Source organism: Scyliorhinus torazame, chromosome 10, assembly GCF_047496885.1.
Source record: "Scyliorhinus torazame isolate Kashiwa2021f chromosome 10, sScyTor2.1, whole genome shotgun sequence".
Classification (NCBI taxonomy): domain Eukaryota; kingdom Metazoa; phylum Chordata; class Chondrichthyes; order Carcharhiniformes; family Scyliorhinidae; genus Scyliorhinus; species Scyliorhinus torazame.
In genome coordinates this window covers 257205359-257223113 of record NC_092716.1, presented here as the reverse complement: position 1 = coordinate 257223113, position 17755 = coordinate 257205359, and the positions used below count along the sequence as shown (strand labels likewise).

At 52.3% G+C, this 17755-nt stretch overlaps 1 protein-coding gene across 1 annotated transcript in view; it reads right to left on the bottom strand.

Moving 5' to 3' along the window:
- e2f8 (E2F transcription factor 8) overlaps nt 1–13457 on the bottom strand; it is a 58191-nt gene extending 44734 nt beyond the window's left edge. The window contains 4 exon segments of the mRNA XM_072466714.1: nt 1888–2044; nt 2222–2503; nt 3085–3195; nt 13275–13457. Of these exon segments, the coding sequence (XP_072322815.1) occupies nt 1888–2044; nt 2222–2503; nt 3085–3186 (541 nt within the window). The 5' untranslated portion in view covers nt 3187–3195; nt 13275–13457.
- Between the last annotated feature and the right edge of the window lie 4298 nt (nt 13458–17755).

Genomic DNA, 17755 nt, shown 5'->3' with positions numbered 1-17755 from the left:
CAAACGTTCATTTTCGTAGTCCAATCATTCCAATTTTTCTTCTACAATAAAAGTCCACGCTTCATCCGCCGTCTCAAAGTAGTGGTGCCTCCCTTGATATGTGACCCACAGTCTTGCCGGTTGCAGCATTCCAAACTTTATCTTTTTTTTGTGAAGTACCGCTTTGGCCCGATTAAAGCTCGCCCTCCTTCTCGCCACCTCCGCACTCCAATCTTGATAGACGCGGATCACCGCGTTCTCCCATTTACTACACCGAGTTTTCTTCGCCCATCTAAGGACCATTTCTCTATCCTTAAAACGGAGAAATCTCACCACTATGGCTCTGGGAGCTTCTCCTGCTCTCGGTCCTCGCACCATAACTCGGTATGCTCCCTCCACCTCCAACGGACCCGTCGGGGGCCTCCACTCCCATTAACGAGTGCAGCATCGTGCTCACATATGCCCCGACGTCCGCCCCCTCCACACCTTCAGGAAGGCCAAGAATCCTCAAGTTGTTCCTCCTTGCGTTATTTTCCAGTGCCTCCAACCTCTCCACAGATCGTTTCTGGTGTGCCTCCTGTATCTCCGACTTCACCACCAGGCCCTGTATGTCGTTTTCATTCTCTGCTGCTTTCGCCTTCACGACCCGAAGCTCCTGCTCCTGGGTCTTTTGTTCCTCTTTCAGCCCTTCAATCGCCTTGTAGTATCGGGGCCAACAACTCTTTCTTCATTTCCTTTTTTATCTCCTCCACGCAGCGTTTCAAAAACTCTTGTTGTTCAGGGCCCCATATGAAACTGCCACCTTCCGACGCCATCTTGGTTTCTGCTTGCCTTCCTTGCCGTTGTTCCAAAGGATCCGCTGCAATCCGGCCACTTTCCTCTCCTTTTTCCATCAGTGTCCAGGGGGAACACCCTTCTGGTTTACCGCACGGTGTTTTCAGCCGTTAAAATTGCCGTTGGGGCTCCTATCAAGAGCCCCAAAAGTCCGTTTCACAGGGAGCTGCCGAAACGTGCGACTCAGCTGGTCATCGCCGCACCCGGAAGTTTAATCATGCTTTTGTGTAATAGCAACAAGTGCACACTGCAGTATTGGTCAGCAGAGTTGGAAAAGTGGAGAATTCTAGTGGTTTGTTAATCAATTTCCTGGCCCAAGATGATCAGGCTGCAGGAAGGAAAATTGAGTCCACCTACACTCCTGCAGCTGTGTTCAAATTATTTTTAAATAAGGCCATAAAATGTAGATACTACAAGAAGTTGGAGATACCTCAACATATCATGTCTTGGATCAACTAATAAAGTAACTAGAATCTAAAACTGAAAATACTGGACCATCGCAGCAGGTCTGACAGCATCTTTAGAGAGACAAGGGAGCCAACATTTCGGGTCTGGATGACTCTTTGTCAAAGCTTTGACAAAGAGTCATCCAGACTCCAAACGTTAGCTCCCTTTTCTCTCCACAGATGCTGTCAGACCTGCTGAGATTGTTCAGTATTTTCTGTTTTTGTTTCAGATTCCAGCATCCGCAGTAATTTGCTTTTAACTACAAATCTAATTGCCTCAAGGAAATGTGCTATCGAATAACCTGATATTACAGTAGTGAAAGTCTCTCTTGAATGGAGCTACACACAGCCAAGCACAAAGACATAACATCTTGAAGTAAATTAAAATGTTAGAGCCAGGCCCAAATGCTCCACCAGACCATTCACAAATTACATTATCGTAAATTGCCACAACTTAATCTTCAGCAAGAGGTTAACAACTACAGGAAATAAATACCTCAAAAGAAAAATACTTTCTATCGGAGGTTAAATCAAAACTAAATGCAGCAATTTCAGGCTTTCCCCAACCTTGAGACCTCCATCCACATATTGCCCCTATACTGAATGCAGATTTAGTGCATCAACTCACTCAGTTCTGCTGCTACTTCATCCAAGCATATATCATTGTTCACCGCAGGGTTGGGATAGTCTGGATACCGTGCCAGGAACCTATAGCATAACAAACCCAGACTCTTTTCTTTGCGGCTTGGATGAAATTTCTCAAATTCTTCCCCAGATAACTGGTCCTGAAATTCAATTGTAGACAGTTTACATCATGTTGCCATTTCAAAATGTTAGGATAGTATTTATTATTTTTAGTGCGTATTATTTTCCAAACCTGATTTTATATTCTAGAACTACGCACAATACAGAAATCCTGCTTACGGAGACATGAAAATAATGCTTCTGAGTAGTTACTATACCTGTAAATTCTCATTTGTCTCCAAAGCATGGTCGTCATCCACAAGCAACTCTTGCTTCTTCTTTTCCCTGCTCCTAATCTCTGGACTAGCAGCACTGATTAACATTTTCAAATTAGCGGTAGGTGTCCATGGCTCTCCAACAGGAGATTCCTGAAGCTTTGTTGGCGTGGTCATAGTTCCCAAATCCTTTCTAATTGCTCCCATTATGGAATGTGAGGTAGAGGATTGTTGCTTCAGTGGAGTTTTTGTTGCCTTTTTATGTGGTTCTAAAAATATATTTTCCTGTTTTGAAAGACACAAAAACCCAAATTTTATGGGGCCATGCATCATTTTTTTACATATTATACAGAGTTGGTACAACGTAAATTGATCTCTGGTGCTGTAAACAAGCAGTAAGAATTTCCCAAACACTTTAAATCAATCAGCAAGGGCTGGTTTAGCTCAGTGGGCTAGGCAGCTGGTTTGTAATGCAGTACAAGGCCAGCAGTGCGGGTTCAATTCTCGTACCAGCTTACCCGAACAGGCGCCGGAATGTGGCGACTAAGCGCTTTTCAGGGACAATAAAAGATTATTATCCAATTTTTAAAAAGTTGAGATATTTACACCCCATCAAAACAGACAGCATATTTACCCATACATTATTGAGATATTTAAAGGCCCCAGTTTGGAACTTGTCATGTACTGAACAGCCAATCCAGAGCAATATATTAGAATTCATTTTAGTATGTAAGAGTGTGGAGTGACATTAATTGCTTGGCTTTTTCAAAGAGCCAACCGAATAGTGTCCTCCTGTGCTATATTATTCTACAAAAGGTTACTATGGAAAAATCTGTACAAATCGCTAGCAATAGCAAGCAACTTACCCTTTGGTTGATTTTAGGAATGTCATCTTCAGGTTTTCCATTTCTGTCAGCAGCATTCATGTTTTCGCTTAGATTTTGGAGTTTTAAACAAACGCTCGTCATCTTGTTTGACTAAAAAAAATCTGACAACAAATTATCATTTTACTTTTTCCAATGTTAAAGTACTTCAATCCATCTGACCATATTTAAAATATGGATTTGAATTAAAGACAACGGTTTCACCGGTGCTAAAATAAATGAGCTGAAAAGGGAGACAAAGGAGATAAATACAACCCTTGAAAAAAAAAGTAAGCTTAGACAAGATATAACTAACTAAAAGAGAGCCAGTTTGGTCAGTTAGCCAGACTGCCAAGTGATTCATGCCAACATCAGTTCCCCCTTCCAGCTAAAGGCAGGCTCCGAGCCCACTCGCATAGTAAAATTACGACATACGGCGTGTCTCAGCGAGCCTTAGTCAACGATGAGTAGGGGTGAGGAAGAACTAAAAGGGGAGAAAGTCTGACATTCTTGTAGGACCTTTGATGGCTTTGGGCTTAAAAGCAATTGAGTACATTTGGCAGGTAGCTGCTGTTATAATATGCAGTAGGAGGGCTGCAATCAATTTCTGCACAGCAAGCTCCCACCTGAAAGGAATCTGATGATAATGACCAGATAATCTGTTTCGAGGATGCTGGTGATTAGGATATATTGGCTTAAAAAAACATTATATCGAAAAAAAAATTTGATTTACATCAATGCACAGGTGGCAGCAGCAGCTCCCCACCCCATCTTGTGTGGGCGGGACCTGGCGCCAGGTGAGCCCTCCAGGGCGCGACGTCCCGCCCCGCGGTGATTGACAGCGGCCGACGGCCAGTGGCCGCCGCGTTGCCCCAAGCGACCGCCCAAACACTGGCCAAGGCGGGCCAATCAGCGCGGAGAGGAGGCGGGACTCCCTCCCCCATTGAGAATTTCTCTGCCGCCACCGGAGACCTTTTGAAATTGGCGCGGAAACGCGAACCTCCCCGCCAGCGGGAGAATGAATCGGTAAATCAATAAATTAAAAGCAAATAACGAAACAATACCTCTCACGGACACTTACAGCTCCCGGGTGCTGGTTTTTTGGGAAGGAGATGGCTAATGGAGGACGGTGGCCGGACCGCCTCTCCCGCTCCGGTGCCGAATGGCGACCCGGCTCCGCTTCTCACTGCCGACAGAAAGCAGCAGCGCTGGAGAAGCGACAAAGGGGAGACGGCGCCCCGCTCCGGAGAAGCCGCCCCGCCCTTTGGCGGCAGCAGGCGGCGGTTTGGCGGGCGGGCGTTTGAACCGCGTTTCCCGCGCGGCGGGCAGCGGCTTCCAGAACACGAGCCCGGCCGTTAGCGTTTGAATCCCGGGCTGAGGAGGAGGAGGAGGAGGAGGGAGGGAGAGGGGAGGAGGAGGAGGGAGGGAGAGGGGAGGAGGAGGAGGGAGGGAGAGGGGAGGGGGGAGGAGGAGGGGGGAGGGGGAGGAGGAGGGGGGAGGAGGAGGAGGGAGGGAGAGGAGAGGGGAGGAGGGAGGGAGAGGGGAGGAGGGAGGGAGAGGGGAGGAGGGAGGGAGAGGGGAGGAGGAGGAGGGAGGGGAGGAGGAGGAGGGAGGGAGAGGGGAGGGAGAGGGGAGGAGGAGGGAGGGAGAGGGGAGGAGGAGGGAGGGAGAGGGGAGGAGGAGGGAGAGAGGAGGAGGAGGGAGGGAGGAGGGAGAGGGGAGGAGGAGGGAGGGAGAGGGGGGAGGAGGAGGGAGGGAGAGGGGAGGAGGAGGGAGGGAGAGGGGAGGGAGAGGGGAGGAGGAGGGAGGGAGAGGGGAGGAGGAGGGAGAGAGGAGGAGGAGGGAGGGAGAGGGGAGGAGGAGGAGGGAGGGAGAGGGGAGGAGGAGGAGGGAGGGAGAGGGGAGGAGGAGGAGGGAGGGAGAGGGGAGGAGGAGGGAGGGAGAGGGGAGGAGGAGGGAGGGAGAGAGGAGGAGGGAGGGAGAGGGGAGGAGGAGGGAGGGAGAGGGGAGGAGGAGGGAGGGAGGGGAGGAGGAGGAGGGAGGGAGAGGGGAGGAGGAGGAGGGAGGGAGAGGGGAGGAGGAGGGAGGAGGAGGGAGGAGAGGGGAGGAGGAGGGAGGGAGAGGGAGGAGGAGGGAGGGAGAGGGGGGGAGGAGGGAGGGAGAGGGGAGGAGGGGGGAGGAGGAGGGAGGGAGAGGGGAGGAGGAGGGAGGGAGAAGGGAGGGAGAGGGGAGGAGGAGGGAGGGAGAGGGGAGGAGGGAGGGAGAGGGGAGGAGGGAGGGAGGAGGAGGGGGGGGGAGGAGGAGGGGGGGGGGGAGGAGGAGGAGGGGGGGAGGGTGAGGGGTGGGGAGGGGGGGGGTGAGGGAGGAGGAGAGAGGGGGTGGGGAGGGAGGGAGAGGGGAGGAGGAGGGAAGGGAGAGAGGAGGAGGGGGGGGGAGGGTGAGGGGGGGGGGGGTGAGGGGTGGGGAGGGAGGAGGAGAGAGGGGGTGGAGGGAGAGGGGGAGAGGGGGTGAGGAGGAGAGAGGGGGTGGGGAGGGGGTGAGGAAGGAGGGGGTGAGGAAGGAGGGGGAGGGGGGTGGAGAGGAGGAGAGGGGGTGAGGAGGAGGGAGGAGGGGGGGGAGGAGGAGGGGGGGGGGAGGAGGAGGGGGGGGGAGGAGGAGGGGGGGGAGGAGGAGGGGGGGGAGGAGGAGGGGGGGGGAGGAGGAGGGGGGGGGGAGGAGGAGGGGGGGGGGGAGGAGGAGGGGGGGGGGAGGAGGAGGAGGGGGGGAGGAGGAGGGGGGGGGGGAGGAGGAGGGGGGGGAGGAGGAGGGGGGGAGGAGGAGGAGGGGGGGGAGGAGGGGGGGGAGGAGGGGGGGGGAGGAGGGGGGAGGAGGAGGAGGGGAGGAGGAAGGAGGGGGGGAGGAGGAGGAGGGGGGGAGGAGGGGGGGGGAGGGGGGAGGAGGAGGAGGGGGGGGGGAGGAGGAAGGAGGGGGGGGAGGGGGGGGGAGGAGGAGGAGGGGGGGGAGGAGGAGGAGGGGGGGGGAGGAGGAGGGGGGGGGGGAGGAGGAGGGGGGGGGGGAGGAGGGGAGGGGGGGAGGAGGGGAGGGGGGGGAGGAGGAGGAGGGGGGGGAGGAGGAGGAGGGGGGGGAGGAGGGGGGGGAGGAGGAGGAGGGGGGGGGGAGGAGGAGGAGGGGGGGGGGGGAGGAGGGGGGGGGAGGAGGAGGGGGGAGGAGGGAGAGGGGGTGAGGAGGAGGAGGGGGGGAGGAGGGAGGGGGGGAGGAGGGAGAGGGGGGGAGGAGGGAGGGGGGGAGGAGAGAGGGGGGGAGGAGGGAGGGGGGGAGGAGGGAGAGGGGGTGAGGAGGGAGGGAGAGGGGGAGGGAGAGGGGGTGAGGAGGGAGGGAGAGGGGGAGGGAGAGGGGGTGAGGAGGGAGGGAGAGGGGGTGGGAGGAGGAGGGGGGGTGAGAAGGTGGGGAGGGAGGGAGGGAGAGGGGGTGGGAGGAGGAGGGGGGTGAGAAGGTGGGGAGGGAGGGAGAAGGGGTGAGGAGGGAGGAGGAGGGAGGGAGAGTGGGGGAGGGAGGGGGAGGGTGAGGAGGGAGGGGGAGGGGGTGAGGAGGAGGGAGGGAGAGGGGGTGAGGAGGAGGAGGGAGGGGGGGTGAGGAGGATAGGGGGGGTGGGTGAAGAGGAGGGAGGGAGGGGTGAGGAGGAGGGAGGGAGGGAGGGGGAGGGGTGAGGAGGAGGCGGGAGAGAGGGTGAGGAGAGGGGGTGATCAGGAGGAGGGGGGGTGAGGAGGAGGGGGTGGGTGAGGAGGGGAGGGTGGGTGAGGAGGAGGGAGGGTGGGGAGGAGGGGGGGTGGGGAGGAGGGGGGGGGTGGGTGAAGAGGGGGGTGAGGAAGGAGGGGGTGAGGAAGGAGGGGGAGGGGGGTGGAGAGGAGGAGAGGGGGTGAGGAGGAGGGGGAGGGGGGGGAGGAGGGGGGGGAGGAGGAGGAGGGGGGGGGAGGGAGGAGGGGGGGGAGGAGGAAGGAGGGGGGGGGAGGAGGAAGGAGGGGGGGGGAGGAGGAAGGAGGGGGGGGGAGGAGGAGGAGGGGGGGAGGGGAGGGGGTGAGGAGGAGGAGGGGGGTGAGGAGGAGGGGGGGTGAGGAGGAGGGGGATAATATAATAATCTTTAACACTGCAATGAAGTTACCGTGAAAATACCCTAGTCGCCACACTCCGGCGCCTATTCGGGTACACAGAGGGAGAATTCAGAATGTCCAATTCATCTAACAAGCACATCTATCGCGACTTGTGGGAGGAAACCGGAGCACCCGGAGGAAACCCATGCAGACACGGGGAGAACGTTCAGACTCCGCACAGACAGTGACCCAAGCTGGGAATCGAACCTGGGACCCTGGCGCTGATGAAGCAACTGTGTCACCGTGCCAATCCAGGGCAGGGTGTGGAAGGGGGAGTGGGGTTCCGATGTAGAGAGATGCAGGGGGTGGGATCCAAGGAATAGAGGTGGATCCACGGCAAGGAGGCGAGGGGGAATCCAGGACAGTGAGCGGTTGGGATCCAGTGCAGGGGTGGGGGGGGCAGATCCAAGACGAAAAGTGGAGGCGATCCATGGTGGAGAGCAGTGGGTGTTTAATAAGGACGCGGGGAGTCCACAATGGGCAAAGAACTAGGTTTACTTACAACACAGTATATACAGTGCCCGGGTTCCTCTGTGGTCAGCACCTTACTGGCCGACCTTTTATATATTAATAAGTGGTGTGGGGAGCTCGTAGTCCCTGAGGACCACGGGGAAAATAATCATTCCCACCCCATAGGTCCCCTATGGGATATTCCCCCCGCCCCCATGACCAAAGACTCCTTCGAGGATCGATGAGAAGGTGGAGGATGTTGGATTCTATTCGGCTTCGGCAAATCGTAATGTATCTGAAGTGCCAGATCAGTCGGCATATACCCTGCCGGTGAACGTCGTCTGCAGCAGGAACGCCATGGGAGACGATTGGCAGGAGGTGGCTGAACTGTTGAATCACCGTCCAAGACCTCTGATGTCTCCGTTTCAGAGTCTAAGATACCAGGTCGGGCACGTCAGCATCAAGAGAGACTGGAGCAGTCACAGCTGGCTGGTTCGGAAATGGAGCCGGAGGATCCAGAACAGGTTTCTTCCGATGAACCTCACGAGGGAATAACCCTCGTGAGTGAATGTGATCCATATGACATTTCTTTAGTTGCTCCCTGACCCGAACTTGGTAACAGATTGATCCTGTTTCACAGGTGACAGTCCCCGAGTGCCAGCGTTGTTGACGTTACGAACGAACACCGTGTTGTCACGTGCAAAGTGTCGAATAGGTCGACGTAGACTCAGTAACGCCCTTGCAATTCTTGGTTACGCTGCACCTTTGCGCCGATATCCAAGATAATCAAACTCAATTGTGTGTGTGAAGCCTATAAACCATTAGCATTTCAGCAGGGGACCCTAGTCAGCGGCGTCCGATATGAGAATAGAAAACATGCCAGTCTGGTGTCCATCGAATCCAAAGTCTGTTTCTTTATCCCCCGTTTAACCGTCTGCCCAGCGCCTCTGCCAAGCAATTTGATGCAGAATGGTATGAGGCAGTACAGACATGCCGAATCCCATTGTTTTTCACAAAAGTGGCAAATACCTTTGCTTGTGAAAGAGGCCCTGGTGTCTGTTATTAGTACCTCCCCAATCCCCAGGGTGGAAAACAAAATATGCAATCGCTCAATGGTCGCCCAGGAGGTGATCGTCGCCATCTTGTGGAGCTCCAGCCACTTTCAGTGGGCGTCCACGAGGAGGAGAAACATTGAACCAAGGAATGGACTGGCAAAATCGACATGTACACAAGCCCAAGGATGCCCGCTACCCCAAAGATGGAGGGGTGCCACAATGGGGAGCTTCTGGTGCTCTTGACAAATGGAGCACTGTTGGGCCAACGTCTCGATATCCATGTCCAAACCCAGCCAGCAGATGTAGCTTCTTGCCACCATTTTCATTTTGGACACTCCAGGGTGCCTGTTGTGAAGGTCCTTCCACAAGACTGCCTGGCCCTCTGCCAGAACAAATCTCATGCCCCACAGGAAGATACCACCTTCCACGTTCAACTCTGAGAACTTGGAGAAGAAAGCCTTCAATTCCCTCGAAAGCTGTCGATGCTGCCCACCATAAAGCACCAGATGCTGCACCTTATCAAGTACAGGGTTGTTTTGCTTCCAGTCACAAATACACTATGCAGTGACGGGCAAGGAGTCCATAAAATCCAGGACAACTACCCCTTTGGCCGCCGTAGGGGGTCTGCAGATTCGGTCTGCAGGGGAAGACCGGGAATCTATAATTCCCGCTGCCTCAGAAAGGACCCCACGCACCCTGGACATACTCTCTTCCACCTTCTTTCATCAGGAAAAAGATACCAAAGTTTTTTAAAAAAATATATATTTATTAAAGTTTTTAACACAATTTTTCTCCCTGACAAACAATAACCACCCCCCCCCCACCCATAACAAAAAAAAAGAAACGAGAAATCGCGCGGAGCAAGATATATACATGGTAAAATAGTATATTTACATAGCTTTGTACACTGGCTCTCTCCCGTACGTGCCAGTTTCCCCGCCTCTTCATGTTATCTCTTGCTCATCCACCCCCCCCCCCACCCAGGCAGCTCCCCCCCCCCACCCTAAAAGGTTGCTGCTGCTGCTGACCGACCTTCCTCTAACGCGCCACGAGATAGTCTAGGAACGGTTGCCACCGTCTAGAACCCCTGCGCAGATCCTCTCAAAGCAAACTTAATCCTCTCCAACTTTATGAACCCAGCCATATCGTTTATCCAGGCCTCCACGCTGGGGGGCTTCGCCTCCTTCCACATTAGCAAGATCCTTCGCCGGGCTACTAGGGACGCAAAGGCCAGAATACCGGCCTCTTTTGCCTCCTGCACTCCCGGTTCGTCCACTACTCCGAATATTGCTAGCCCCCAGCTTGGCTTGACCTGGACTTTCACCACCTGAGATATTGCTCCCGCCACTCCTCTCCAGAACCCCTCCAGTGCCGGGCATGACCAAAACATATGGACTTGGTTCGCCGGGCTCCCTGAGCACCTTCCACATCTGTCCTCTACCCCAAAGAACCTGCTCAACTCACCCCTGTCAAGTGAGCTCTGTGAACCACCTTAAATTGTATCAGGCTGAGCCTGGCACACGAGGAGGAGGAATTAACCCTACCCAGGGCATCAGCCCACAGACCTTCCTCGATCTCCTCCCCCAGCTCCTCCTCCCATTTACCCTTCAACTCTTCTACCAGCGCTTCCCCCCTCTTCTTTCATCTCCTGGTGTATTGCCGACACCTTGCCCTCCCAGACCCATGCACCTGAGATCACCCTGCCTTGAATTTCTTGTGCTGGGAGCAACGGGAATTCCCTTACCTGTCTCCTCACAAAAGCCCTCACCTGCATATATCTAAAGGCATTTCCCGGGGGTAAAAGATACCAAGGTTTGAGGTCAAGTACCAACCAACTCAACTACAGCTTCTTCCCTACTGCCATCAGACTTTTGAATGGACCTATCTCGTATTAAGTTGATCTTTTCTCTGCACCTTGCTATAACAGTAACATTATATTCTGCAGTCTCTCCTTCCTTCCCTATGTACGGTACACATTGTTTGTACAGCATGCAAGAAACAATACTTTTCACTGTATACTAATACATGTGACAATAATAAATCAAATCAAAGATGGCTCAACGCATCACCTTGAATAATCTGGGTCCCTGGGCGGTGATTGAAAGAGTATTCATCAGCAGCCAATAACCCAAGTCCCAACACTGAATCCTTGCTGAAGCTCTCGACAGGACCGCCTTGTCTTTAAGGAAGAGGCCCAGCAATGGCTTGTGATCCATGATGATAACAAAATGGTGGCCATAGACATACTGATGAAACCGCTTTACACAGAATACGACTGCCAGCCCTTCTTTCTCGATCTGAGCATTTTTCCCTCAGCCATCGCTCATTCGATGAAACAGGACTGCCCCAAAGCCTTACGGCAATGCACCGCACGTGATGAATAATAGCTTCAAAGAGTCAAAACGCGTCAACACCCCTGAAGAGGACAGCTACCGTTTCACCCTCTTAAATGCTTCATCCTGGGTCTTGCTCCATTCCCAAAGCTGATACTTCTTGAGGAACAAGTGAAGGGGGGCCAGGACTATCGCCAAATTCGGGAAGAACCAGCCATAGTAGTTGACCATTCCAAGAAAAGAGGGTAAAACGATACCTTTGAACAATCACTGACGGGGTTGAGTTAAAGTGTTGCGCCAAAAGTTGGCTGAATGAATACGTATCTGATGCTGCCGGGTACGTGAGGAAGATCCAGGGGTGGGAGTGAGGAGTATCCATGGTGGAAAGAGAGGGGGAGGGAGAATCGTGGGCGGTGGTGGGGGATCCAGGGCCGAACGTGGGGGAGATCCAAGGCAGAAAGCGAGCGGGGGCAGGGGGGAATCCAGGGCAGAGAGCGGGGGAAGTGGGATCCAGGGCAGAGAGTGGGGGGAGCAGGAGGAGTGGGAACCAGGGCAGAGAGCGGGGGGTAGTGGGATCCGGGGCTGGGAGCGGGAGCGAGATCCAGGGCTGTGAGCAGGTGGAGTGGGATCCAGGCTTGGGAGCAGGAGGAATGGGAACCGAGGCAGGGAGTGGGATCCGGGACTTTAAGCGGGGGGAGTGGGATCTGGGGCTGAGAGCAGGCAGAGTGGGATCCTGGGTTGAGAGCGGGCACAGAGGGAGTGGGATCCCAGGCTGAGAGGGGTGGGGGGGGGGGGGGGGGGGGGGGGAGAAATATCTGGGGGCGAGGGATCCGGGGCTGGGAGAGTCAACCAAATTGCTGTGGGTCTGGAGTCACATGTAGGCCAAACCAGGTAAGGATGACCGATTTCCTTCCCTAAAGGACATTAGTGAACCAGATGGGTTTTTACAACAATCAACAATGGTTTCATAGTCAACATTGGACTTTTAATTCCAGATTTTTATTGAATTCAAATTTCACCATCTGCCAGTGGAATTCGAACCCGGGACCCCAGAGCATTACCCTGGGTTTCTGGATTGCGAGTCTCGTGACAAAACCACTACGCCACCATCTCCCTATTACTTGACCAGTCTCGCATGCGGGACCGTGTAAAAGGGAGGGAGAGAGGGGAGAAAAGATGGTGCAGAGAGGGAGGGGCTCAAGTGTGGTTTATGGAGGACAAAAGGGCGAGGACCGGGGGAGGGAGAGCAAGGGGACCAGGGCAAAGGAGGGAGAGTGAGGGGACTAGGACAGGCAAGGGAGAGCAAGGGGGCCAGGACAAGGGGCAGCGAGGGGGAGGATGAGGGAGCAAATTGGGGATGGAAAGGGAACGGAAGGTGGAGAAGAAAATGTGGGTTGGGAGAGGAATGGGGCAGGAACAGAATGACATGGGCGTAGGATTTATTGGGAGGTGAAGTATGGATGATTTGGGAAAGGAGAAGGGACAGAAAGGAGGAAGAGCGGGAGTTGTGGGGTAAATGGTTTAGGGTGAGGAAGGAAGGGGGTGGGTCGGGCCTACTTCTTCATCTTACTGGGTTAGGGTTGTGGAGCAGTCTCTGGGAAGGTGCATTTAAATACAAGGCGCCAATCCTATAGTGCAGAGCTCGGGCTGAGGAACTGTCACTCAGGAAGAGCCCTGGTGAATCCTCGGATCGAAGGCTTCATAATTTACTGAATGAACAAAGTACAAGCAGATCAATGCAAACTATTGATCCCCTTAGGTCTAACCCCACCCCCCTTGACAACACCAAAAAACACCAGTGCTAAATTGATACTGCAATTCTGAATATTTTAGAAATCAGAAAATGCGACAAATATTCTGCAGGTCTGGAATCATCAGAAAGGCTTCAGGTCCACAACACTTCCTAAATACAGTAGTGGAAAGGTTTAAACGATGCAACAGTTAACAGCATATTAGTCCAAGGCGACGTTGAGTTTTTACAAACGTGTCTAATGGAAACATTAGACTGGCCCAAGAAAGGTTCCAGGAATGGACTTGGTGCCTGAACAGATCCTGGCCATTCACTAACACTCACTGAGCAATTAGACGAATGCAGTTTGTGAAACTCAAAGATTACTCTAAAATGTAAAGAGAGCTGATCTGCACTGCCCCCGGACAGTCAGTACCGTTTCCCCGCCTTAATCCAGCAATCAGAAGCCGCTTCTTACCCGAACGAGCCTTTCCTGTTAATCACTCATTGCTCTGCTGGTGTTAGGAGGGAAAGTGAGAGAGTTCCATTGAACTGATATTATTCTTTCTCCCATCCAACAGACCAGAGTTCTTATTATTATTTCTGAACAGCTTCCGAGTGAAGGGCCCGGGAACTTTGTGAGTTTGAAACTCTGAGAAGTGAAAGTTCATCTTCCTCCCCGGCCCCGCCCCTTGTCAAACTTCTCCACCAATCAGAGCGCCGGACAAAACTTTTCCCGGCCAATCCCGGGCCGCTTCTAGCTTTCGGAGCCGCCAGTGTAAAATTGGCGCGGGAGAGAGCGCGCAAAAAACCCCACAGACTGACTTTAAATAACATGGGACAGAGTGGATGCACCCTCTTCCCGCCTCCTGCAGACAGGCTCGGGGTGGGTGGGTGGGTGTGTATGTGGAGGGAGAGAGAGTGTTCCCGCCTGGCCCGGGGGAGGGAGGGTTCCAAACAGCTGATTGTGCAATTATTCAGCTCCATCTGATCATTAATGTCTTAGGGCCGCACGAACAGTGAAATAGGAACAACTGGGATTTTCTTCTTCTTTCCCAGAGCTGAGCATCTCTAGATTACAGGGAGGAACAGTGATTTACTCTTCAATTCAAACGCATGTTTAATGTCAGTCTTACCCAGACACAGGTTGCTCATAGAACGGGCAGCTCGGCAGCACAGTGGTTAGCACCGTTGCTTCACTGTGCCCGGGTTCGATTCCCGCTTGGGTCACTGGAGTTTGCACGTTCTCCCTGTGTCTGCGCAGGTTTCCTCCGGGTGCTCCGGTTTCCTCCCGGTCCAAAGATGTGTAATAATAATCTTTACTGTCACAAGTAGGCTTACATTAACACTGCAATGAAGTTACTGTGAAAAGCCCCTGGTTGCCACTCTCAGGCGCCTGTTTGGGTACACAGAGAGAGAATTCAGAATGTCCAATTCACTGAACAGCAAGTCTTTCGGGACTTGAGGGAGGAAACCAGAGTACACGGAGAAAACCCATGCAGACTCAGGACAGACAGTGAGCCAAGCCGGGAATAGAACCTGGGACCCTGGTGCTGTGAAGCAACAGTGCTAACCACTGTGCTACAATTCTGCAGGTTAGGTGGATTGACCATGCTAAATTGCCCTTAGTGTCCAAAAAGGTTAAGCTGGGTTACGGGTGTGGGCTTAAGTGGGGTGCTATTTCCAAGGGTCGGTGCAAACTCAATGGGCTGAATAGCCTCCTTCTGCACCTTGACAGAAATCTTTGGATCCTCGCTGTCTCCTTGACAGAAATCTTTGGATCCTCGCTGTCTCCTTGACAGAAATCTTTGGATCCTCGCTGTCTTCAGGGGATGTCCCGGAGGACTGGAGAATAGCCAATGTTGTTCCTCTGTTTAAGAAGGGTAGCAAGGATAATCCCGGGAACTACAGGCCGGTGAGCCTTACATCAGTGGTAGGGAAATTACTGGAGAGAATTCTTAGAGACAGGATCTACTCCCATTTGGAAGCAAATGGACGTATTAGTGAGAGGCAGCACAGTTTTGTGAAGGGGAGGTCGTGTCTCACTAACTTGATAGAGTTTTTCGAGGAGGTCACTAAGATGATTGATGCAGGTAGGGCAGTAGATGTTGTCTATATGGACTTCAGTAAGGCCTTTGACAAGGTCCCTCATGGTAGACTAGTACAAAAGGTGAAGTCACACGGGATCAGGGGTGAACTGGCAAGGTGGATACAGAACTGGCTAGGCCATAGAAGGCAGAGGGTAGCAATGGAGGGATGCTTTTCTAATTGGAGGGCTGTGACCAGTGGTGTTCCACAGGGATTAGTGCTGGGACCTTTGCTCTTTGTAGTATATATAAATGATTTGGAGGAAAATGTAACTGGTCTGATTAGTAAGTTTGTAGACGACACAAAGGTTGGTGGAATTGCGGATAGCGATGAGGACTGTCTGAGGATACAGCAGGATTTAGATTGTCTGGAGACTTGGGCGGAGAGATGGCAGATGGAGTTTAATCCGGACAAATGTGAGGTAATGCATTTTGGAAGGGCTAATGCAGGTAGGGAATATACAGTGAATGGTAGAACCCTCAAGAGTATTGAAAGTCAAAGAGATCTAGGAGTACAGGTCCACAGGTCATTGAAAGAGGCAACACAGGTGGAGAAGGTAGTCAAGAAGGCATACGGCATGCTGGCCTTCATTGGCCGGGGCATTGAGTATAAGAATTGGCAAGTCATGTTGCAGCTGTATAGAACCTTAGTTAGGCCACACTTGGAGTATAGTGTTCAATTCTGGTCGCCACACTACCAGAAGGATGTGGAGGCTTTAGAGAGGGTGCAGAAGAGATTTACCAGAATGTTGCCTGGTATGGAGGGCATAAGCTATGAGGAGCGGTTGAATAAACTCGGTTTGTTCTCACTGGAACGAAGGAGGTTGAGGGGCGACCTGATAGAGGTATACAAAATTATGAGGGGCATAGACAGAGTGGATAGTCAGAGGCTTTCTCCAGGGTAGAGGGGTCAATTACTAGGGGGCATAGGTTTAAGGTGAGAGGGGCAAGGTTTAGAGTAGATGTACGAGGCAAGTGTTTTACGCAGAGGGTAGTGGGTACCTGGAACTCGCTACCGGAGGAGGTAGTGGAAGCAGGGACGATAGGGACATTTCAGGGGCATCTTGACAAATATATGAATAGGATGGGAATAGAAGGATACGGACCCAGGAAGTGTAGAAGATTGTAGTTTAGTCGGGCAGTATGGTCGGCACGGGCTTGGAGGGCCGAAGGGCCTGTTCCTGTGCTGTACATTTCTTTGTTCTTTGTTGTTTGTTAATTTTATGAACTGTTTTGCTATGTTTTTATTATATAGATTTGTCTTCTCAAACATTCCTCAGTGTCTCTAGTACATGGATGTCGATCTGAACATCCATGAGTTCATTTGTTTCTAAGCTATAATTTATATTGCCGGGATCCTGCCTAATACTGTTGGGAGAGAACCAGCTCTCAAGACCTCAAACTGTTCAGGGCGACGATGAATGCACAATAATTGTAGCCTTGCAGTGACTCCTACATTGTGATATTAAAAAAAACACAACCTCAATGCATCTTTACCTTTCAATCTGTTCATTTCAAACTAATTACTCTTTCATTGCAACTGGAATACTGATTAATTCTCCAACAATTATTATGACCCCAGAACAGACCCCAACAGTGGCTAGGATATGGACCGAAACCCCAATATTTTAGTTTATTTGTAAGACTGTGTGGAAAGCATAATTCGCTCCAGGAGTAATTGCACAAAGAAATAGGGATTTGGCATTTTAAAACCAAACTTTATTTTAAAAAAAAAATTTAGAGTACCCAATTCATTTTTTTCCAATTAAGGGGCAATTTAACGTGGCCAATCCACCTACCCTGCACATCTTTTGGGTTGTGGGGGCGAAACCCACACAAACACGGGGAGAATGTGCAAACTCCACACGGACAGTGACCCGGGGCTGGGATCGAACCTGGGACCTCGGCGCCTTGAGACAGCAGTGCCAACCACTGCGTCACCAAACTTTATTATGAATACAATATTAAACTCTTTGGGCAGGACTTACCGGCTGTTCATGCCGGCGGGAAATTCCGGTCCCACACCGACGCACAGGTTTCCCGGCGACGAGGGGTACTGTCAACAGGAAATCCCGCCGACAAAGGCGGGGCTGGTAGTTTCCACTGCCTCCGCCGCCGATAAACACGCGGCGGGGTGCTTTAGTAATCCCACCCTGAAATTCACACCTGGAATTAACAGCTCACAACTATCCCTTAAACACCACTACTCAATTCCCCATTAGAAAACCAAAGAAACATACAGCTCACAATCCATTTTTTAAATCAGCGTGGCATAGGGACATACTTGCTTCACAGACAAGATTTTGGCTCCTGTTAGAACCCCTTCAGACCCTGGCTGAATATCTTCAAATAGCTGCTTCAATTAGGATGTTTCAGCCTCTTTCTTGTCCTCAGACAAGACTGCTCTGCATTCACTATTATTACTCTTTTTTAAGCTATCCTACAAGAAAAGAAAACTGCCGTTACTTGTGGTCAAAGCAGAGGTTGTCAGGCTTTGACTACTCTCCAAAGCTTTCTCTCTCCCTTGGCTCCACCCAGCAATGACATCATTTCCCAAGCTGAAAAACAAATGAACTCCCCAGGGACTTCCCCAACCAAACCACAGTGCAATAGCCCAGACTGAAAAACACATTCCTCTGGTTGATTTCACCTTCTGTCTCCTAAAAGCTCCCATGTCCTTCAAAACAGAATCCTTCTTTAAAAATATGACCACTTCAGTCAAACACACGCCAACTCCAAGCTTTTAACCCTTCAATCGCCCAATATTGATAATCCTAAAATCCTCCATTCGTCACAAGGTAGAAAGAAGCAGGGATTGGACTGATATTAAAATGGTCGTGCCCATAACTGTGCCAAGAAGATGAATCTTGTA